This window comes from Mirounga leonina, unplaced genomic scaffold, assembly GCF_011800145.1.
Source record: "Mirounga leonina isolate KUSES-001 unplaced genomic scaffold, KU_Mleo_1.0 Mir_115, whole genome shotgun sequence".
NCBI classification, from domain to species: Eukaryota; Metazoa; Chordata; class Mammalia; order Carnivora; family Phocidae; genus Mirounga; species Mirounga leonina.
Genome location: NW_023270268.1, coordinates 48,795,189 through 48,819,587, shown reverse-complemented (window position 1 = coordinate 48,819,587; position 24,399 = coordinate 48,795,189). Strand labels below are relative to the sequence as shown.

At 40.1% G+C, this 24,399-nt stretch overlaps 1 protein-coding gene across 4 annotated transcripts in view; it reads right to left on the bottom strand.

The window, feature by feature from the left end:
- MME (membrane metalloendopeptidase) overlaps window positions 1-24,399 on the bottom strand; it is a 108,162-nt gene that overhangs the window by 71,058 nt on the left and 12,705 nt on the right. For all 4 annotated transcript variants that reach the window (XM_034997485.1, XM_034997455.1, XM_034997464.1 and 1 more), the window contains exons 2-3: window positions 23,130-23,296; window positions 22,368-22,403 (exon numbers count right to left, since the gene is read on the bottom strand). In XM_034997485.1, coding sequence (XP_034853376.1) covers window positions 22,368-22,403; window positions 23,130-23,286 — 193 coding nt within the window. In that variant the 5' untranslated portion in view covers window positions 23,287-23,296. The remainder of the gene's footprint in view (window positions 1-22,367; window positions 22,404-23,129; window positions 23,297-24,399) is intronic.

The following is a 24,399-nucleotide window of genomic DNA, read 5'->3' as shown; positions in this document are numbered from 1 at the left end:
CCAGAAGTGTACCTTCTTGAAGTGGGCATGTAGCAGGATTCCTGCCTAATCAATCTTTGGATATAATCCACTGGGTTCTGGAGAGTGAAAATTCTCAGGGATATGTTTCAGAGCAGTACTTTTCAACCCTGGTTAACCATGTGAATTACCTTAGAAGCCTTTTAAGCATCCAGACACCCAGAATTCACCCCGATCAATTAAAGCAGAATCTTCGAGATGGTCCAGGCATTTTTTTAAGGCTTCCCTAGTGGTTCTAATAAGCAGCCAGGGGAAAATCATCAGATTAGAGAACAGAGAAACATGGAAAATGAGGACAAGAGAATCCAATACCATATTCATACTTAGATGAATCAGGCATATTTCTTCTTGCTTTTCCAGTCTGTGTCAATGGGCTCCCATCATGACAACCTATATTTCTAACTGCATTTTAGTCCCTTATAAATCCCTGGCACAGTATTGCAGGAAGCCACACATGTGTCTCCTGTCTACAAGCCCACTCCCCACCCTGCAGGCCTCCACTCTATTCTATTGCCTTTGGCTTCCACAACCTCTCACCCCAGACCCCACCCATGACCCAGCTCCTGGTGTAGGAACTGTGTGAAACTGCCTTTCTGTCATCTGTCATTGTCCTAGAGGAGTCCCAAAGAGACTCCTGGTGCCTCCGGGTAAATAGCTGACTTACATTTTACCTCCATGCCTCCCTCTCCCAAGAACCACAAGGACAAATAGGCCTGGTTTGGGGGAGACTATAATAACAAAACCTCCACTCCATTCAGAACTATTTCTCTTCTCTGATGGGCAAGGCTTTGTTCAAGGGACATTTTTGTTGAGCTTGACTTTCTATTCCTCTACGATGAGCTCTCTCTAATCTCAGGAGGCTTCTGGGCCACTCAGGGGACAGACCTGAGGCACAACCACTCCACCAGTGGCCAGACATAATTAGACATGATGAAACGCCAGTTACACTAGAATTCCTCTGCCTGTCAGCTCAAGAAGGGGAGACCCTTGGTCTGTCTTTGAATGCCGATGGCTTCCATGCCACATGATCCCCCTTTCCTACCTGTATACCCTGCTTTTTATAATTTTATTTTATTTATTTATTTATTTATTTATTTATTTGAGAGAGAGAGCGCGCCCGTTCACACACGAGTGGGGGTGGCAGGAAGGGGCAGAGGGAGACGGAGAAGTAGGCTCCCCCACTGAACAGGAAACCCAATGTGGGGCTAGATCCCAGGACGCCAGGATCACGACCTGAGCTGAAGGCAGACATTTAACTGACTGAGCCACCCAGGTGCCCCTATACCCTGCTTTCCAACAACATCAATAGTTTGCTAGCTGAAAACAGGATTTTTGGCACTATGCACAAGAAATATTTCAATGTTTATACATGTACATTCCCTAGAGGCTAGTTTTCTGGTCTTGTGTGTGTGTGTGTTTAAAGAAATTTCTGCGTGTGTCAAGTGCTCCTGGGGAAACTGTCAGTAAAATAAGGGAAATTGGAAATAAATATGATTGCCACAAGCAGCAAATAAATAAACTGGATAACATAAAGCTTTGTGTTGTGGCACTTTATTGTGGACTTAACCTTATTTAAAGTTGGTTCCTACTTAGTAGATCACTGATGCTTTTCCATGAGAATGAATTCATGGGAATTATGAATATGGTCAACTCTTTTTATTTGATGGAGTTTGTTGTAAAGTCACAACTAACACTGAATTAGCAAGTAGAGTCATCGACCCTTGGGAAAATACAGGGTTAGGTTCTTATGAGCCCCTGATTACATAGCATTTTCATCAACTGATCAATACATAATCTTGTTTTATGTGTGTTTTTATTTAATTGAAAGACATTTTATTTAATATATATCATTGACTCATTAATACTGAACTCACGGCCAATAATGCTGTAACTCATGATGGAACAAAGCTTACTAACAGGTTTTTTTCTTTGTAAGGCACAACACAGCTTTCTGGTGCTTAGAAACACTAACAGCCCTTCAGCACTATGTCTGGGAGCCATTTTAAACCAGGAAATAACCAATAAAAAGCACAAAAAATATGAAAAATACGGCATTAAATAGACCAAGAGAAGGACCCTTGCTTACAGTCCTTGTTGGACCTCAGCCGGGGACACAAGTGGAGGGCGACTCACATCTTTCACCAATCTGCTCAGGTCTGCAAATGACCTAAGAGCACCACAAGTATTGATTCTGGGGTTACAAATAAATTTTAGCCAGTAGGTGAGTTAGCACATAGGGAATTCGCAAATAATTAGAATTGACTATACTTTTTCCTTCATTCCTTTGAGGCTTTTGAACTATCCAGGAAATGTACAAAACGGGCAACAATATTAAGGGGGAATGGATTCAAAAAATTTCATCCTCAATTATTACAATTATATGTTAGTGTCAAACATTTTAAATAGGTTAGGCATCTATTTACAATATAAGTGCCACACATCTGATTCTATGAAAAAATTTCTTTTCTGACCCTCTTACTCTGCATGGAGCTAAGGTTTAGGGAATGGTATATGAGCAAAACTGTTTTCAGCTTGTTCTCTCCAAATCAGCCCAAGCCCTTGGCTTTTTGACTCCAAGCCACACATTTTCATTTCATTTCCTTAAAATCACTATAATCAACCTGGCTTATGACTGTTCTGGAAGTGTCTAGAAGAGGTCAGAGAAACGTTGGGGTACCCAGGAACAAATGCTCTTGTAAAGACCTTAGGACACCCATTTCTGACCCAACCTTCTGTCTTAAGTGTTTGTCTTATTAATAGACACTGAGCCTGATATTAGTTACTAGGCAAATTTGACAAGTTAAAAATCTTTTTTGACAACATTCTGAAAGTATTGTCGACCTCATTCCCCTGCTGCTACCCTCCTCCCACCATCCCCCAGCCAAAATTAAGGCAAAGTCAGAACGTTTTGAAAGAACACAAGGAAAATGCAATGTAATCACAACGGGTCACAAAGGACTCCATTCAAAAGGCAGTAATGTGGAAACTAGAATCTAGGGGACCATTCCTGAAGGGAAAATGACTGAAAATTAGCAAGCACACAGACTAATGCTAATAAAAACCAAATGGTTTTCGTTACAAACATTCTGGATTCTTCCACGGTCCACTCCTCACTTTTAAATGAAATCCTTGTCCCCAAATTGCTTTTGTGATACCTTGGTTAAAGAAAGGTTGGGGTGGGGGGGGGGGAGTACCTCATGCTGAATGTAATCTAGACTGTTAGTTTATCATTTAATCAACCACTCCCTGTCAACCACTAGTTAAGTTCCAGCTAAGCCAAGGTCAAGTCTTACATTAGTCTAAATGATCAGCACCAAGAAAAGCCATCACTATACATTTGTTCAGAAACTGTCTGTGGACTTATACAAGTAGATCTGAGGGAAGCATAGGGAATTATTCTGCAGAACAACTCTCCAGAAAGGAGACCAACTGGGGCACCTGGCTGGCTCAGTTGATAGAGCATGCAACTCTTGATCTCAGGGTTGTGAATTCAAGCCCCATGTTGGTTGCAGAGATTACTTAAAAAAATTTTTTTAAAAAAAGGAAACCTTTTATTTTGTGTTTTAGCTTGAGCAATAATTAGTTTCTAACTATTTTATATAAGCATGTGACCAATTTACCTTAAATGTATAGACAAAAACACACACATGCACATGCACACACTTCTAAACGCTTAACCTGGAATCCATCTGCTATCAGATTTACAGATAAACTCAATATCAGGTTCACATATAGAGTGTAAAATATAGGATCTTTTTTTGGGTTCAGCCAAAGATGCTCATGTAATACTACTACTACTATTACTAATAATATTCAGTGGTTGACATGTGTTAGGCACCGAGCACTTACTGCTCGAGAGGCACGTTTCTAAATTCTTTAAAATTTGTTTTTATTAAACTGTATATGGTAACTCTACTTTTGTCCCCAATTCTAGAGCTGTAGAAATTGAGGATGGTTGTTGAGCAACAAGACCAAGGTTTGACCTCAAGCAGTGGTGGCCAGAGTCTGAGTTCTTCTGTGATGTTAAATTGCCTCTCTGGCTTTAAACTTTTTTTCCTTATTAATTGCTCCACACAGTAAGACATATTACCTCTGTTTTAAGGAAATCTAGGCACAGAGTGGTTACATGTCCAAGATCACCAATATGACTTTAGGTAGAACGTAGGTCTAATTTTAAGTTGACGTTTTTAATACAGTATCATTCTTCCATATCCAAATAACATTAATTTCAGAAGCTACACAGAGAGGGTAAGAGATTCCAAATTAAATTATATGGCAACCAGTTTTTTTGGGGGGGTAAGGGTTTGATGCCCAATTAAGGTTTTAATTGCTCTATAACATGAATATAGCTACATGAATTCTTTTCACCTCATTTGGCCTTGAATTTTAGAATTTGTTGAGATAATCACAGAAATCTCAAGTCTAACGGACCCACAATAATAATCCTTTTTTGGCTCTCCCCAAATTCTTCAGCCTTATCTTACAGCCCATTTAAATGAATGGCTCACAGCAAAGAGAGGACAGTCAATAATTTTCCAATAGGGATTCCTCCAAAATTCACAACCCAAAACATATTCTGTTAATAATTGAAAGCCCTGAAACTGTGTTACTGTTAAGTTAAAGTGCCATATGTCTAAAAATAATTTTTCTTTTCCAGGTCCAATTTGCATTTTGAATCCTAAAAGATTCTTTGCTAGCAAAAAGCTATTAGAGATTCTCCTGCAATTTAAATACAATATATCACTTAAAATAAGTTACCAGGGCTGCACGTTGATTATAATGTTAATGAATAAAAATGCTCCTTTTTGAGGAAAGATATTGAAGGTGATGAAAAAGGCTATGATGTTCCCTCAGTCACTCCCGTCAGGTAGACCCCAAGCTCCCCGGATACTGGCAGGTGTGTCTGAAGAGGAAGCAGGGAGCTTACATACCCATGTTTCTCCCATGTAAGCATTTTGTTATTTCAGGTCATGTTATTGAAATAGAGTGATCAGAGCAACTTCAGTAATAGGTAATTACTGAGAATAACTCAAGACATTCTGCCTTTGCATCAATTTTGGTTAGAGAGTGGTGCAAAAAAGATCGCAGCAGGAGGATAAGCTGGGTCATCAATGCTTTTAGAACACTGTAGTCAAAATCAGTTAAGAAGGCTCTTCTCTAGTGAGCACTATTCAATTCAGTACGTATAACAAACTAAGTGCTGAGTTGACATAAGGTTGTGTTTGGCTCCACATGTTTATATTTTGTAATGAATAAATAGCTCTTTTATATTATCGAAAACACAGAGGATTAGGCTCAATCATTTGCCTTCTCCAAAAAAATTTTCTCCTTGCGGAGCATGAAAAGACTTGGAAAATTTTCATTTCATCTTGGCAAATATTTTTGAGTCCCCCTATATATCGAACACCATTCAGAACTAAATACACCACGGTGAATAAACAGGTATAATCTCTGCCCTCAGAGCTTGCAGATTTTCCTCTGAAACAAGACTGCTTCCTTCATAATGTACATGAACTCCTCTAATGTAACTGTATCTAGCCATGCTCAGTTCTCACTTTCAAATTGCTAAGCTTACCCAGTATTCAGCAGACGGGTAAAGCTCTTATTTTATATGTAACCTAAGGCAAGGAGTCATGTGCAGTGTGTCTGTGTGCCTGTGGTCGCATCTGTGAGCTGACCGGGAATCTGAATGAGCATGCTGTGAATGAAGCAACCAGGGATAGAGAAAAACAGCAATGCTCAGCTAATTCAGGGCACCCAAGAGAAGGAATGCACAGGGGCTTCATGAGACAAGAGTGGAAATGGGTTATGGAGAAGGGTGGGAGCTCCGAGAGAACTAGAGGCAGACAAGAAGAGCCAGACTAGTGGTAATGTGGGTCCTAGAGAGCTGGAAATGCTTACCTGAGTAGGAAATGAGTTGCAAATTCTCCCTGAAACAGGAAAATAGAGGGAAAGAGAAATACCCCCAGAAATTGTTTCCTTGCCGACCTGATTCGAGCTTAGGAGCGTAGAATTAGCAAGGTAAATGAAACAACTGGGAAGAGAGTGACTGACTTCCCTGCCAGCAGAGGAGACAGATGAGACAGAGGAGGGCTGAACTCAGGACCCTCGACAGAGAAACACAGAGCCAAGAAATCTGACTTCTGTAAGCAGGACAAAGCCTGAATGAGGACACTTCTTTGTGGCCATATTTGTGTATTGGGTGCCCTGACAAATCACTTTGCCTAGACAGCAGTGGTTCTGTGACCTCAAGATAAGGAACCCAAGAATAAATATAAGAAAATAAATAAATAATTTATTTATTCAACCAATATGTATGGGCAACTTACTATGTGCCCTGCACCATGCTAGGCCCTGTAAACAGAATGACAAGTAAGATAGAAAAGCCAAAGCTTTTATTGCAGTTGGCAAAACTAGACATTGGACAACTAACTACAAGTGAGATGTGAGTTATGGGTGTACAAGGAGTGCTGGGAGTGAAGGAAGAATTAGCTGGGCAAAGGTGGAGAGGAGCATTTCATTCATTCATTCATTGGTCATTCAATGAATATTTGAGTAAGGTACCGAGCTGTTTTCCAGGTTGAGAAGGTGGGTGATGGCCTTGACATATGAGGACTGGAGTGTAAGAGGCTATGGGTGTGGAAAGGTAGGCCAACTCTGAAGGAAGGATGCAGGATGGATAAAGGATGAAGAGCTACATTCCCAAAGATTCAGCACCCCGGAAGGAGCCCTACCTCTCTGTGACTAGTGGAAACAGATAGGTGGGAACTAATAAGCAGGGGTTTGGCCTTTGTCACCTTGTCCAGTGAAGGGGAGGGATTTGATCATGGGAAAGAGCATTTACTCTTGTGGAGGCTGCAGGCAACAGCCAGCCTTGTCCTGTAAGTCCTCATCATGGGCATGCCATGGAGACAGCTTTTCTTTTATTTTCTGTCTCCATGGCTAGTCACAAGGTTCTAAAGCATCTCTTGGACACATGCCCTGCCAAATCGGCTTATGATTTTCTGAGCCCTCGCTTGGATGGATCTTCTCCATGAGTCCAGAGATCTGGTGGACCACAGACGTTAAGCTGCCGGCTGACTTCCTCTATGTTTCATACATCACGGCACCATTTGTATGACCACATGGTGAGGTGAAAGATGGAGCCTCAGATCATCAACGATGACAAGAGTTACCAGTATGAGATGTGCAATTCCTGAGAGATAACTCAAAGTATATTCCACAGAATATAAAAGCAATAATAATTGTAGGTACACTCCCCACCCAGAGCAAGGAATCTAATCCCAATATTTTGCACAACTAGTCGATAATGGACATTCCAAAAGAATCCTTCCTTCTCAGTTAAGTCAAGTCTTTTCATAGTAAATTATCACCATCTGTTATTTAAAAGCTTTGAAAAGCACACATGTACTCTATCAGCATCTTAAAACATTTTGATATGACTTCTTTTTTCTGTTACTAAGCTTGAAGTAAAAATGACTTTTATTGTTCATTTAAAGTCAGATAGGCAATATCTGAAAAAATTTTAACTTTCCACACATAAATTAGATTTTTTTGTATTAAATAAAACAAGACAAAAACCTGATTCTTCCAAGATTTTAAAATTAATAGGTGTGGTAGTTGATGGCTTAGGGAAAAGCAGGATCCTTGGCTTTCTGTGTTGACATACAAGATTAGTGAGCTGTTCCTCCCTCGGTAAATGAAGAAACATTTAGGCTCAGGTGGAAGTAGTCTGAGCCAGTCCAGTGAGATTGAATCCTATTTTAGATAGACTATAAGGGTCAGCAACAGAAGAAGTTCCCAGCTAAGAGCAATGGAGGGATGAAAACCCACAACCAGTTGTGACAAAGGAGCTGTAACCAGCAGTGTGCTGATCCAAGGAAGTTCTGCAAGTTCTGGCAAAAGGCAATGAGGTTAAGAGCTAAGCTACATTTCAGGCCCAGAAGACAGGGAAAGAAAAACTGAAACTGTTTCCAAAGGTGGGGAATGAACCAGAAGTGAGGTCCCAAGGGACAAGGTAAGAACCCCCGTAACTGGAGCTGGGGTCTGCGGCAGCTCAGGAGGCATGAGACTGAGCAAATTTGGAGTCAGAGCCACTGACCGTGGTCTGAGTGAGTGCCTGGGCCTGAAATGGGTCTGACCCTGCCCCACGGGCCCTGCATGGAACCCAACCAATTTGTAAACTTTGCAAATCTTCTCACTTCTTTTCTTGGTTTTAAGTTTACTACCATAGTTAAAATACATCATGTCAAGTTTCATAGTGTCTATTTCTACTATCTTATAATCCCTTTGAAAAGATTCATATTTGCATGGATATGAGTTTATGGGGGCTTTCAAGGTATCACTCGTGCCATTTCTTCTAGACATATTGTTATATCCTTGCTACTGGATAATATAGATAGTGCTATGAGAAATTTTCAGTTCGGTTAATGACTTTTTATATATTGCTTCCTTTACTTGATCCACTCAAATATAATTAAATTATTTCTCTGAACAAACACAATAAATATTTTGCTTCTTGGCTTCTAAGTTAGTGAAATCATTAATTGCTATATACATATGCTTGGGGATAATGAATTCATCTGGTCTCAGACTAGCAGAGGTATCAAAACATCCTAATTTCACTCAGGTAATTTCATTATACCAGAAAATTAAGCCCATGGATTTAACAAAAGCTTTCTTTTCTGGAAGTATTTTTAAGTAACTACTGGATCCTCAAGCACATCTTATTATAAGCCTTTAATGATTTGGGAGTTCTTTAAATAAGAATTTCTTTGAAGTTCAGGAAAGCCTTGATTAACCAAAAAAACTATTTAAAGATATGGCTTGGGCCGTATCCATCATTTTTTAGTTGACTTGCTTGTTTCTGCTTTAAGCATCAAGCACAGAGAAATAGACGCAGGGCTGGCTATTGGTTGCTTGCTAATTGATTCCAATTTGACTGCCCAATGATCTAGTCTGTGCGGTGGACTGAACCCCCTTTTTTAGCTTCACAGCTAAGGTCCTACTACTGTTAGACTCCTCTGGACTGAAGTTTTTTAAAAAGATATTTTGGGGTGCTTGGCTGGCTCATTTGGTAGTGAATGTGACTCTTGATCTTGGGGTTGTAAGTCTAAGCCCCACGTTGGGTGTAGAGATTACTTAAATATGAAATGTTTAAGTAAATACATACATACATACATACATAAATTAGGGGCACTTGGGTGGCTCAGTCAGTTAAGGGTCTGCCTTTGGCTCAGGTCATGATCTCAGGGTCCTGGGATGGAGCTCAGCATGGGACTCCCTGCGCAGCAGGGAGTCTGCTTCTCCTTCTTCCTCTGCCCCTCCCCCTGCTTGTGCTCTCTCTCTCTCAAATAAATAAATAAAATCTTTAAAAACAAAATAAAATTAAATGAATAAATAAAAATTTTAAAAGATATTTGGATTTCTAAAATGTAACAAATCTGTTTTGGGTTGTTTTCTGTTTTTTTTTAATTTTGAAGGAAGATTGTGCCTCTGAGAAACGTTTAAACAAACATTTTGTTTTAAGATAAGAACTCACGGATTCACTCTGAGTGAAAAGATAAGTAAAAATGAATTCATTAGTAATTAATTCTCTCAAGTGGAACTCAACAATAGTATGCCAGACAGGTGGCCCTCCACCATTTCCCCTCGCTGGTTGCTATTTACCCACTTGAATTATATTCGGTTACATATGACAATGCATGAGCCAAAAGCCCTAACCTGTGTGAACTCATTTCTAGATCAGGTGGCACATCCTAAGACTCTAGAATCTTAACTCTTGTCAGCAAACATTTACCTCCATTCAGAAGGAAATCTCCTGCAAACTTTTCTCTGGAGTAGGAAAGATATGGGTCTGGGATGTGAGAGGAAACAGGATTAAAGGAGCATTTTAAGTGTTTAAGTAATAAATAAGTATTAAATTAAGTATTTACGTATTAAGTGCTCAGCCTGCTCACTCAGTGCTGCCATCAGCTCTCTGCTTTAACCAAAATCCCTCCTCCTGAAGCTCCCGGGCCCTCTAGCATTTCAAGACACTGAAAGGCACAACTAGCCTTCTATTATCACTCCAAGTAGCATCCAAATCATCACTCGCCACAGGGCTTATTTAGGCTTCTGCCAGTCGACCATTCCAGCCTCCACTCCTTATTTCTTTAACTTTCTAGACATTCATCGCTGTTTATTAGAGACGGACACCTCACTCAGTCATCCCCTCCATGAAAGTTCCGCCACCTTCCCAGGTAATATCAGGGTCTGTGGAGACCACCTCTGCTCCTCTTCAGCTATAGAATTTCTTAACCTTCTGACCTGTCATGACCTTCCCCTCCACTCCACATCAGCACATGCATTTTTTATGGTAACATCCTGATGTTGCCATCACCCAGAATAGTTCTACCTTTGAAATCTTCAACTTGAGTAACCTATCCTCTGACCTTCTGATCCTTAGAAGTGTTTCTCTTTCTTTATTCCCTCTATACCTGCCCTTGAACTTCATTGAGAACTCTCACCCTACGCCCACTCTGTTTTCCCTTTGCCTTTATCTTCTATCCAGCCTACAACCTGTAGTGCCATCATTTAAACCATCATCTCATCAAAGTATTTCCTTCCCTTGCCCCCTGCAAGTAAGCCTACCCTGAATCTATCCAGCTGCCCTCCTTTCTCCTCCAACTCTAGGCTGAGATATTTAATATGCATTTTATATATTGATTGATTGACTGTCTCCTTTTTTATTGTGAGCTTCTTGTGAACAGGGACTTTGTGTTATTCGCTTCTCCATCCTCAGCAACTAGAGCAGTGCTCAATAAATATCTGTAGAAGATACTATCAGTGATGCTGGGAAAACCCTGTAACTGCCTGGTTTAATGCCATTTCAAATAATGGCCTTCAGCTTCAACAGGATTATCAATCCTGTGCACAGCCTTCCTACATACTTGGCCCTGTTTAGCCTTCCCTTCCCTTCTATACACTGCCCCTTTCCAGCCTTCGATACTCCTGCTTTCTTTGCCAGGTTTTGCTTCTTACTTCACAGCGAAAAGTGAAGTAACTGGATGATGAGTGACACACCTTCCTATCCTTCCCAGCCTCCAAACGTATTTGCATTCAGACCACCATTGCCTCTTTCCTCCTGGTAAGAGAGGAAGAGGGGGCCCTCCTCTGTCAAAGAGGAGTCCTGCCATCTTTCCCCTGGATATATTCTCTTATGTCCCCAGGAACAAGACTTAGCAATTTTCCCACCTTCCTCCTGAAACTTCAACTTCTTCCTTTCTGCTTTCATTTCTCATCAACCTCTCAGCTGCACTTAACTCCAGTGATCTAATTTTTAACATACTCTCTTCTTTTTGCTTTGGTGATTTTACACTTCACTGCTTTTTCTTCTACCTCCCCAACTCCTCCTCCTTCGTCCCTTTTGGAAATCTTCATTTCTTTCCTGGTAAATCTCAATCACATCATGCATATGCTGATGGTTCCTGAATCCTTATATCCAACCCTAACTTTGCCACATGGAAGACTTACTAGTATCTCAAGTCTACACTGTCTCAAAAGGAGGGACCTTTTACTGCATGTTAAAATCTGTCCATTCTCTCCACCCTGTTACCATTCAAACCCAGGCAACCATTAGTTCTCATCCAGATAAGTGGGCAGTGGCCTAATTTCCTGCCCACAGACATTCCTTAGTTATAGTCAGTAATCCTTCCCAACAGTTCTGATCAAGTCATGCTTCATTTAAAACCCTTCCTTCTGTAATTTCTCAGTGCTGTTAGTAGAAGGTCCAAACACTTTAACATGCACTACAAAATCCGACACCTGCTTATCTCCGTGCCAACATTCAACACTTCCCTGGCTCTTCCCCACTTTCACATCCTCATACACACCCTCTATGACTTAGCCCTACAGCTATCCCTTCAGTTCCCCAATCTTGCCAGGCTCCCCCTCACACTTGGGACACAGAAATGCTATTCCCTTGTATGGGTAAGTCTTTGCCTCCACTTTACCAGGTGTGAGCTAGACAGCAGGCAAGCTTGAGAATGCTACACCTCCACTTAAAATCCTTCAGATTCTCCCTGTAAGATATTTCTTTATTTTCTATAGACTTTGGGAGGAATTACAAGCTATGCAGTACATGATCAAGCCCCCATTTACTTTTCCAGTACCATGACTTGCTAGCCTGGTGCATCCTTCCAGCCATCATGAACCATATGCAGGTCCTAAGCTCACCAAGCCTTCACTGGCACGTTGCATCTAGCGCCATGTACGTGCTGCTCTCTGCTCCACTAGCCGGGCAATCTCTGACTATCCTTCAGAACTTAGTGGGTGACGTTTCCTCTTGAGAATGCTTTCCCGGCCCATTACAATCGCTCTAGCTGCCCACCCCCATGACTGATCTGGTTCAGCTGCTCCTTTCTCAGAGGGCCTAGAGCACATTCTGCTTGTCTCTGTCATAGCACTTATCCAAACCATGTGGTCATTTTGTTTCTTGGTCTGTTATGCTGACTGGACTACCACTTTCCTAAGGTCAAGGGGGTATCTGGGTTCACGTTCCTGGGTATCTAGAAAAGTGTCCAACATTTAGAAGGTGCTCGCTTAATGTTTTTAGAAAAAAAAAAAAAACCATTAAATGAATGGAGAGATGAAGGAATAAATGAATGAACGGATGAGGAAAGAAGTGGTTCTGAAGCCTCTATGAAAACATTCCTGCCCACATTATTCCAGGGACATTCAAGAGGACATGCCAGGTTGAACTTCTTCATTACTAGCAGACAAACTGGCCCAGTGCCTCACCCACTCTAACTTGCTTTACACAGGGTAGCACAGCCTGAAATTGCACCTGTTAAAGCAATTCATTGGTTAACATACACTTTCTTTTAAAAACGCAAACATCCGCATAATTCTTACGTACCTTAATGTCAGTTGATTTAGTTAAAATGTTTTTCTTCCTGACACCTAACAGAGACCACTCCATTGAAGGAACATGAACTTTTGTGTGTCAGAGATGGTTTGGCATGGGCATATTTTAAAAGCTTCCCCAATTATCCTAATAAGCACCCCGAGTTGAGAATCACTATTCTTCAGCACTTTTCAGACTTTATTGTGCACACTATTCTCCTGGGGACTATACTAAAATTGCAGCTGCAGATTCAGTAGGTCTGAGGTGGGGCCCGAGAATGCACACTTTTGCAAGTTTCCCAGCTGATGCCGATGCTGATGCTGTTGTCCTATGGACCAGACTTTGAACAGCAAGGATCTGGTTATTCTCTTATTGCAGCAGGTCTCTGGCTTATTTACTTTCAAGGGGCCAATCAGTGGCAAGGGAAGGGCTAACGGTGAGAGTGTGCAAGGGTGAGCATAGGGTAACTACGCATTCAAATCAGTGTGCCTTTGGGTAGGTTTTGCTTTATAGGAAACATAGATCTAAGTGCCCATTTCTGAATCCGCTCATTTTAACTTCTTCACAGGCTGACCTCTCATCCCCTGTGCTAAGATAGAGCACAGAAGTCAAGGAAAATGTTAATAAGGGATGACAAATTTTACCCGAGAATATATAGAATGTACTACTTTCTCTCCGTCCCCCTCCCCTTCCCTCTCTTTTTTTTTTTTTTTTTGAGATTTTATTTATTTATTTGACAGAGAGACAGCGAGAGAGGGAACACAAGCAGGGGGAGTGGGAGAGGGAAAAGCAGGCTTCCCGCCGAGCAGGGAGCCCAATGCGGGGCTCGATCCCAGGATCCTGGGACCATGACCTGAGCTGAAGGCAGACGCTTAACGACTGAGCCACCCACGCGCCCCTTTCCCTCTCTCTTTTGACCACGCTTTCGTCTTTAAAAATATATTGGCTGCTTTTTGATTCTCCATAAGTAGCTTTAAACAGTGCATCTGTAACTTGCATGAAAAAAACACATAAAATGGAATATATCTGTGCATTATACCTACGGGGCACCTCCCTGAAGGATGTGTAATGTGAAATGGGCTGTCATTAGTCTTCACTGTTTCTCTGTAAAATGAGACACTATAAATCCAATTTTGTAGATAAGGAAAATAAAACACAGAAAGCTAAACTGACTTAATTAAGATCACATGCTAACAACACAGGATGTGGCCAAAACTTGCATCCTAGTTCCCCCATGCTACGTTGGCTTAGTGGGAAAAGAAGCCATAATCTTTCAAAAGATTGTGCCTTAATTATTCATAACACTTCTATCTCTTTGAAATAAAGCTTACTATTTAACAGCCTTTCTTCTACCCATATCTACTGCTGGAATTTGTCTATATCCTATTCATCCAATTATTAACCTATTGAAATGAATCCAAAGTGGCCTTACAAGGCAACATAAACTAACTCCTATACAACGGATGAGAAAGAAAAAGGAGGATAAGAATAATGCTAATGAATCAAATGGCATACAAAGAGGTCCTATGATTACAGGGTAGAAACAAATTTGACTCTTACTAGCAGTCCAGGTGAAAATGGAAATATTTCACTGAACCCATATATGAAACCAACACATTTTTCCCAAAGCAGGACTATCCATGGTAACTGCTCTGTGGTAGACCCCGTATTCTGACCTTTTTTCAGAAATGGCTGGTTCACCTAGCCTTCTGATACCACATGCATCTCTGACTCCCTCTGAAAGTGAAACCCCAGCTCATGCAAACAATGCGTCCCATGTCCGATTCTGATGTAATTTTAACTTCCTACTTGATTTTCTGTTTTCAGAGACTTTCGTCAACATTACCCTCATAAAATCCAAGAATAGATACTAGCTCAAGTGGAGAAGCTTGAGTTAGGGTATTTAGTGAAGATTTGGTAGGCACTGAAAACAACACATACTCATTTTGAATTGCAGAAATGGGACTCAACATACAATAGCAATCAGAGGATCAAAATATAATTATTTATAGATGGACACTGGGGAGATGAAAAAAAGGGATGAGGGTGGTTTTGTTTTGTTTCTTAATGGTTGTATTGAGTTACAGTTTGCATACCATAAACTTCAACCAAGACTTTTTAGTAGATTTATACAGTTGTACAAAACCATCACCACAATCCAACTTTAGAACACTTCCACCACCCAAAAGGCTCCTTGTACCCATTTGCAACAACCCTGCCCCACTCCCAGCTCCAGGCAATAGCTATCCTGCCTTGTGCTTCTTTTGTAATTTTACCTTCTCTGGAGATTTAATGGAATTGTATAATAGGCCAGTTTCTGTGTCTGACTTATTTCACTTAACATAATGTCTCTGAGGTTCACACATACTGTTGTATGTGTCAACTTTTTATCATTGTGTGGTATTCCCATTTATGGCTATACCATATTTTGTTTATTCACCTGTTGATAGACATTTTCATGTTTCCATGTTTGGGCTATTATGAATAATGCCATGTGAGGACATGTGTTTTCATTTCTCTTAAGTAAACACCTAGGTGTGGAATTGCTGGGTCGTATGCAAAGAGTGTGTTCAACTTTTTATGAAAATCGCCAAATGTTTTCCAAAATGATTTTTACATATTCAGCTGGGATGTACTGAGGTGTTTTCCATTCCAACAATGTATGATGGCTCCAGTCTCCACATCCTCACTAACACTTAGTACTTTTTTTTTTTATTACAGCCTTTCTAGTGGGTATGAGGTGTGGTTGTGTTGAATAGAGAGAATATATTCTAGTTTTCAGTCAGTCAGAAATAGGATCAAAAGTAGTCTCCCCCACTCCACCACTACACTGTTGTTATCTCCTTTCCTAAATGATTGGAGGGAATGAAATCTTTCAGGATTCAAGGGTTTGGGAATTTCCCCCCTATGATTTTTTAATTCTCTATTTTTAAATTTCCCTTAAATAATCTATTAATATTATCAACTTGATCTTCATATTATATCAGAGGGTTACTGGAAAGCACCCTGCTAGCCCACGGATTTGGTGATGAACAGAACAAAGCAAGACCCTTGAGCCACAGAGGCGTCTTCCCCATACCTCTCATTCTACAATGGTAAGTGTAAAGCTAGGGTCCTCATCCCAGCCTAAGCTACAGTTTATAGCCACTCTCCTTCCTATACAGGTAATTTTCACAGCTGTAAAACAAACCTTAGGATTCCAAATAAGCTTACCAGGCATTGCTAATTTTCTTCCCCTGTAGTCATTTCATTCAGCTTATCTATGTTTTCCATGCCTTGGCCATGCATTTAGGGGGAAAAAAATGACAGTGCACTACTGCTTAAATTCTACCCAGCAGGTAAGAAAAATATGTTACATATGTTTGTATTTATCACATAACTGATTCCCTGCTTGGAAAGGATTTGATTGACAGATGCTAATTTTAACTGGAGAATTTTTAAAGCAAGTATTGCTCCACAATCGTCAGGAGAATGGCACCAGGAAAGCTGCCCAAAGCAAACTGTCACATGCCACATTTAAATTAACAAAGGTGTGCTTCAGCCGGCTTCCACTAAGATACCTGCTGTGGATACCTGCTGCGTTCTTATTGGCTGGGGGATTTTTTCCATCTTAATTACATAATGAAATAGCCTCATCTCCTCCTCTGAAAGGCTGGCCCGTGCCTGGTAGCCCTCCAGAGTCGTCTGCAGTCATTCCTGGACTGATCTAGTTGTGCCATTTTTCTTCATGGAGACTTCTGGGCTGTTAACAGGCAAGAAAGGAGAGACCAGGGCCAATAGTGAGCCAGAGAGTCCTTGCTGCTTCCAGGAAAAGGCCAGCTGGTGCCAAGATACCTCACCTAGGGCATTACCAGACTCTGACCCTTGCAGAAATGATCAGGAATTTGTAGGTTCATATTCAGAATATGAATACATTATCTCACCATGCTGATTCTATCCTTCAAGTGAACAGAATGTCTCTTTTCTTTCTATTAATAATTAAATACTCATCAAAAGTTTGCTTGGTAGAAAAAAAAAGTTTGCCTTGGTGAGTAGAAAATTAAAGAGGAAAGGAAACGAACAGTTCTGAGAGGTTTCATCCAGGTCTCGATGCTCCGTGAACCAGTCTCTCGGGGCTACCATAATTATGCAATATACAACCTGCACAATTATACAGGCAGTCTTTCTCTCTCTCTTGTGCATTGTATTGCTCATGTATCTAAACTTGGCTTCTCTATCCCCTGGACAGTCTAAGACAACACTGCTAATATTTGCTTCTTTAGACCCCTCAATTCCAGGTTGTATCTGATGTACTAAAATCACTGATGAAGATGCTCAATGTTCTCAGTAAAATAGCTGGTTTTTGGATTGAAGAGAGATTTATCTATTCTCCTCCTTCTCCGTGTGGATTTAATTATTTCCACTCTCAGAGAGTCTTCTAATGCCTCTGAGCATTAGGTTCTAGCAGGAGGGGAGGCAATCTGCTTTCATATGTACAGACATAGGGTACTAAAAGTTGGATAGACTCTAGTCTCCTTTGAGGCAACATGGAGAAGTGGTCATGAGTATAAGTTCCAGAACCAGACTGCCTGGGTTGGAATCCTAGCCCAAGTTTGATCATCTGTAAAAATAAGATATAAAGGTACCTACCTCACAGGGTCATTATAAGAATCAAATGTGTTAATACATATAAACTTTTTACAGCAGTGCTGGACACATAAATATTCACTGTTAGCTATTATTATTTTATTGTATTATATTCTATTATTATTCACCTGTATTCTATTATTATACTCCTCTACAAATCTATTTAACATTCCTTCCCTGTATCTCTGTATTACACCCCTCAATTTAGTAATGAAGGGGCAGCTTGATGGGAAACACGTGTGTGTATGTGTGTGCATGTTTGAATTCTTCAGAGATAGCCTTAAAATAAGTAAGTATGGAGGGTGTCTTAGGTCCCTCTCACTGCTCTAACCAATTACCACAAACTTACTGGCTTAAAACAGCAGAAATTTACTATCATAGAGCTCTAAAAAAGTTATCAATGCTGCATTCGTTCTGGATGCTACAATGGAGAACCATTCCTTCCCCTTTCCAGCTTCTCGAGGCTGCACACATCCCTTGGCTTGTGGCTGCCTCACTCCAACCTCTGCTTCCTGCTCTTCTGTGGTTGTATTTCCTTCTCTGTTTCTAACCCTCCTGCTCCCTTCCCCTTAAAAGAATGCTTGTGATTACATAAGGCCGCCCAAATAATTCAGGATGATCTCCCCATTTCAAGATCCTAAATCAGATTTGCAAAGTCCCCTTTTTCCAAATAAGGTAACATATTCACAGGATCTGGGGATAGGAAGTGGGTATCTTTAGGGAGGCATTATTCCACTACAACAATGGAAAAGGCACTGGATGATCTCTTGAGATCATTCAAGCCAGTGGTACCTAGTTGGAGGTGATTCTACTGTCCCAAGGGGACCATAGCAATGTCTGGAGACATTTTTTGGTTGTCTTGAGTTGGGAGGGGAATGGTACTAGACATCTAGTGGGTAAAAGGCCAGGGATGCCACTAAACATCCTATAATGCACGGGACAGCCTCCTCCCCCAACAAAGAATTATCCCGGCCAAAATGTCAACAGTGATGAAGTTGAGAAGCTCTGATTTAAAGCATGTGATTCCTTGAAATCTTCTGAGTTAGTAAGGTTGCAATGCACAGGAAGCCGGTTTCAGGATTTAGATTTACATGGAGAAGTTTGAGGAATCACAAGCAAGCTCTATAACTCCATATTTTTGACAATCTTGTAGGGTAAATAAGAGATGAATAATATTACTCATGCTTTAATAGTAGGGTTTTGAACACTGCCTTAACTTGTTATTTGTTAAGTAGTGTTTGTTTTATTTTAGGTTTGGTGTAATCTTTCAAACTGATACATTTCATACACAGGCAAATTATCTTTAAGTATGTATTGTAAACATCATTTGTGTATATTATAAATATTTAAATTTACAGATGCTCAGATTTAAAGTACCTAACACCAAATACATTTCAAGATGCTCCACAGCCTTCTACAACATTTCATTTTTGCTTCAGTATGACTTGACTTCAAAGAATCAAAGAGTTTTTGGTTTTGTTTTCCCCTGGCTTGTAATTTATTTATTTATATATTAAGCTAACTCTACCCCCAATGTGGAGCTCTAACTCACAACCCCAAGATCAAGAGTCACATGCTCTACCGACTGAGCCAGCCAGACAGCCCCTCGTTTGTAATTTAAATGTGTCCGGTGATCCTTCTGAGTGGCCCAGAGAGCAAGAGGCACATAGACTGTCTATATGTGAGCTCTTGTGGTGATTTCCCATCAGGTCATTCATATTCAGTTTACAGGGCTGGTTAGGCTGCTAGGAATCTTGTAAGCAAGGTATCAGGCTGTTTTTTCAAGAGCTTTATTGGCTCCATAAAGTCAACTTTAGCTCCTTAAAGATGTATGGTCATACCTGAGTCTATGCATGTTTCTCTCAAATGTGACATTTCAGTCAAAACCTGGGTGTCATGACCAATGTTTCCAATTATGTCCACGTCAGCCCTTTGCAGGCAGCTGGGTCTCTGGGAGCCTGTGCAGCTCAGTGATCACTTGCCATGACATCCTTATCCACCCAGAGAAAGATTTAAGTTAGAACCAACTTTCACTGAAAATAAGCACCTTGTCTAGCAATACCTATTTTCCAATTTTCAAGGATTTCTGTGCTTAGGTTTGAATTCCCCCAGTCTTTTAAAGTCATCTAGAATTGTCAGTAGGAGACTTCATATTCTTTTCAACATCCTTTTTTCCCGTCTTTCTCTTCCTTTCCATCTACTGGACTCTGCTCATTCCCTTTCTTTCATACTTTCTTCTGCCCAACAATTCCCCTAGAATTTTGTTAATTTGCAGCAACTTCTAAAAACAGTAGTTGTATCTTTTATAGCAGAAAAAGTTTACTAACCAGCAGGGGACTGTGGGTGTGTGAACAGTCACGAGTGTGAATACTGTATCCATGAGAGTGAGTTTCATCTTTATTTTTTCTCCCAGGAAGAGTAGTAAACATGAAAGTATTCTAGCAGCTTGTAAACAAACAGAGCTGAATAAAAACAGAGTTATTCAGCAACTTTGTTTACCACTGACACTATTTCTATAGTATACATTTCTCTGCCAAGAAAGAGTTTTGCAAGTGTTTTACATTTGGTATGATTTCTAACCTACAATTAAAGGATACATGTCAAACATGTCTTAATGAATTGAGATTTGCCAAACACTATTAAAAAAGGCCAGAGCCCCACCCCTAAGCAGTAAGTCACATCTGAGATTCCAGATTCCAGATATCACATTGCTAATTGGGGTAGCTACCACTAGAGGAACCTACCTAGATCTCTATGCCTAACTAGGGAAAGGATTCGTTTCTTCAAAAACAAAATAAAAAAGAAAGAGAAAAACGGAGTGAGAAAGAGAGAAAGTGCGAGAGAGAATCTATAGACTAAGAGACTTAAAAAACATGTCAAGTGTATTAAGGACAGAGAAACTTGGAGACAATTAGAGGTTGATATGTAAGCAGGAGTTTCTTGAAACAGGATAGGTCATGAGCATATAATAAGAGCAGCAGGTAGAGAGAAAAGTGGGGCAGGGTTTGGGGGAGGAGCAAATGGTAACTGACAACTTGGGCCCACACCGATTCTGGCACAGTGACCCTGGACATCTCCCAGCCAGGGTATCTGTGCAGCCATTTCCTGGGGAATAAAGAAACTGCTCTTGTTCTGGGAAAGCCCTTGGATGGGCAAGTCCCTGTTAGTATGTTGAGCAGCCAATGGCTGATGTCCCAATCAGGCCTCCCTCCAGCCACCCATATCATGTCTTAGGTGTCCTGCCAGTGCACATGAGATCCAGAATGACTATAGCAATGAAAATATCAAAAAACAATACAGAAAAACAAAGGGCAAACATTCAGATCATGACTATCACCTAAAATCCCGAGATATTTTCTTAACATTATTTTGCAAAGGTCAATGAATAGCAAAAGCCCAGATAAAACCATCTAAATGGTTCAAATGGTTCAAAATCATTTGGGACAGGTTATTTCTTGGAAGAAATGTAAACATTAGGAAGGAGGTTTAGAATCTCCTGCCAAAGGAGACAAGATATAAATACCGTATTCATATCCCAGGGTGTTGTGCTCAGCTGCGAACTTTCTTCTTGTCAAAATGTTCTCTTTTGCACCACACTCTAATTGATGTGACATCTTATAACTCCACACACTTTCTCTGTTCCTTTCTCTGACTTTTCTTTTCCTTCCACTCTAATTCTCAGTGTCTTCTTAAGTTTGGCCCTTATAGCTCATCTCCATTTTGGGAACTCAAATACCCGCAAGGCTTCACCTATCACCCCTGGACAGATCCTAAATGCACTGCATGAGAGATCTTCTTACACTCCGTCTCTACTTTTCTGCTGTCTCTCCCCACTTGCATGTAACCCCTGGCTCAGACCCCACATGTCCAAATCCATATTAATCACATCTCTCCCTAAAACAAACTTACCTCCTAACTTCTCTATTTCTGTGCACATTGCCACCATTCTCCTGAGTCCTTAGGTTTTCAACTTTGGCCTCATTTTCAAATCCTTCATGTCCTTCATTGAGTAAGTCCATTCCACTGAGCCATCCCATTCTCCCCTCATGTTGTCACATAGCTTTCTCATCCCACCACTGCAGGCTGGCTCTTCAATGCACACCTGCATTACAGCGGCCCCCACCGGCCCACCCTCTCTGGCTCACGGCTTCGCACTCAACCCACCCAACCCCACAGTCGTGGAATCATTGTTCAGCTTTTGCCTTAGTGAGTGATCTGTTCTGTAAAATAGCCATTTCTCCTTCACTACAACATCAAGGCTAACACATGGATGTTCAAAGCTCTCCACAATGTGTCCCTATTTATCAAGCCTACACATTCACTGCTTCTCAACAACATGACTTACTCCTGTTGTTCTTTTTCGCTGTATGGCATCCCCTCTTCTGTACCTCCACTTCCAAATCCTAGCCCTGTTTCAAGGCCCCTCCCAAATCTTCACTTCTCCATCTAGCTTTACAGACTACATTTCACTCCCTCCTTAGTTCTTACCCCTCTCATGACCTGCATCGAGAAAGTAACATAATGATACAATGCTCACCATTTCAGTGTGTTGATTTTCTTTCTCCAACTATATGGCAAGCTCCATAAAGCTAGATACAGTTCTCTATCACCCTACTAAACACTCCAGGTATGAAAAGACTGAATTCTTTTTTAGAATAAACTAGCTAATTAATCTACTACTTTAATACATTTAGATTTTCCTCTACTATAAATAAATGAGGTATAAGGAATAAAAGTATAAACAAAGAAAATGTAGGGATGGTTGCCTATTAGCATTTGATTTTTAAATGTTATGCATTACTTGTAAAACTATTAAATTTAAAAACCATCTTCTTACCTGATTTTATGCAGTCTGACGACTTACAAATACCATCTAGAAAAAGAAGGGTATATGTGTAAATATTTGCAGTACAGTCTTCTAATTTCTCCCTATCTTTTGTTCTTTTAAAAACTGCCAAGTAAATAATCAATTCCTTAAAGGAAGAGCTAAAACCTGAGTATTTTATATCATTGTCAATAGCTAGAAAAAAAATACAGAAATAAAATAGGCAAATCCTAAATTTAAATTTTTTCTTATGAAGAAAGCAGTGCATTCAGCAGTATCATCTCTACACACTAAGGTCTATTAAATTGAAATAATCAGTCGTTTTAGTGTGGTAATCTTTTTTTTCCTGTTAAGGAACCAATCTTTTCTAATCCTTATTGTGAAAGACTTCCAAGATTTAAATTAGACCTCTTAGATTCTTGTGAAGCCTTTTAGAATTTCAATGACACAACAAATTTCACGAACTGAGGTTGGCCATAAAATTGTGTACACTTTAATCAAATAAAATTATACATTAGAATCCTAATAAAATAAGCATGAGTGCACTAAATACGCTTGGCAATTAATAACTTAGCTGAAACATAAAAGACGTTGTACTTTAGTCAGAGTTAATTGTTTTGACATATTGATGTTACATTTTATAAAGGAATCTTTATGCCACCATCCTTAAGTGTCCCTCTCCTTAACACATTCGTTTGGCAGATGAAAAAAGCATAAGATGAAGATTCCACTCTCTTGTGCATGGATGTGTGCACAGGTGTGGGAGTAACTCACCATCATAGGTTGCATAGAGTGCGATCATCGTCACAGCGATGATGGTAAGGAGCAGGACAAGGACGGAGAGACTGATCTCCAGTGGGGTCCATCGTTGTTTCTTTGGCCTTGGAGTGCTGATATCAGTTATATCCATCTGACTTTCTGATCTGCCCATCACCTAAAATCTGTAAAAAAAAATTTTTTTTAATCTTTAAATACTACTAATAACAAATTAATAAATAGAGAAAAAGAAGAGGAAAAGTTTGTACAATTTTCCAAATGCTTAATGCAGCTAAATAAAAGTAACAGGTTAATTCATTTTAAATAGAAATAAATTGTAGTAGTTGTTGTTGAAAGTCAGAATTTTGATTCTGAAAACAAAGAGTATAGAGCCACTGAATCTAACATGACAAGTCACAACCTTTATTTCTTCCTCCTTTTCTTTCTTTGTCTCTCTTTCTTCCTTTCTTTCTTCCCTTCTTTTTTGATATATCACTGAAGACACAAACAAAATTAGACAAGAAGACTCGGGTGATACTCACATAGGATTCCTTCGGCAGCTCATAAGCAAATAATTGCTGCACCATCACACAGCAAAGTTTTAAACTCACCCTTCTGAACTTTGGAGAATGTCAAAGGTGAATTTTGTATCTTGCACCAGTGGCTTCCTTTATAAGCATGGGAATCAATGACTAATGCTTTGAGGTTTTGACTAAGCAATAATTTGAAACACGAATACAGATAAAAACAAAAAGGAACAAACACTTGTGATAGTTAATTTTTAGTCTTAAAAACAACTTTTATTTTTACAGTTCAAAATTACAGCTACTGCTGATGTGGGTATATATATATATATATATATATATATATATATATTAAAGATTTTATTTATTTATTTCAGAGAGAGAGAATGAGAGAGAGCACACGAGAGGGGGGAGGGGCAGAGGGAGAAGCAGACTCCCTGCTGAGCAGGGAGCCCGATGCGGGACTCCATCCAGGGACTCCAGGATCATGACCTGAGCCGAAGGCAGTCGCTTAACCAACTGAGCCACCCAGGCGCCCATGATGTGGGTATATATTAACTGGTTAGGCAACATTCTGAAAATGGTCACTCACTAAGTCAAAAGTCAGTGGTTTACACCCAGGGATGAAAGATATTAGCCTTAATCAATGTTTCTTGTGCAACTGAAGAAGGAAAAAATATATGATTAAAAAAAATTCTACCCTGCAGGTCAGGGTAACTATTGTTAAGATACTTATTTAATTTGTATTTAAATTAATATTAATA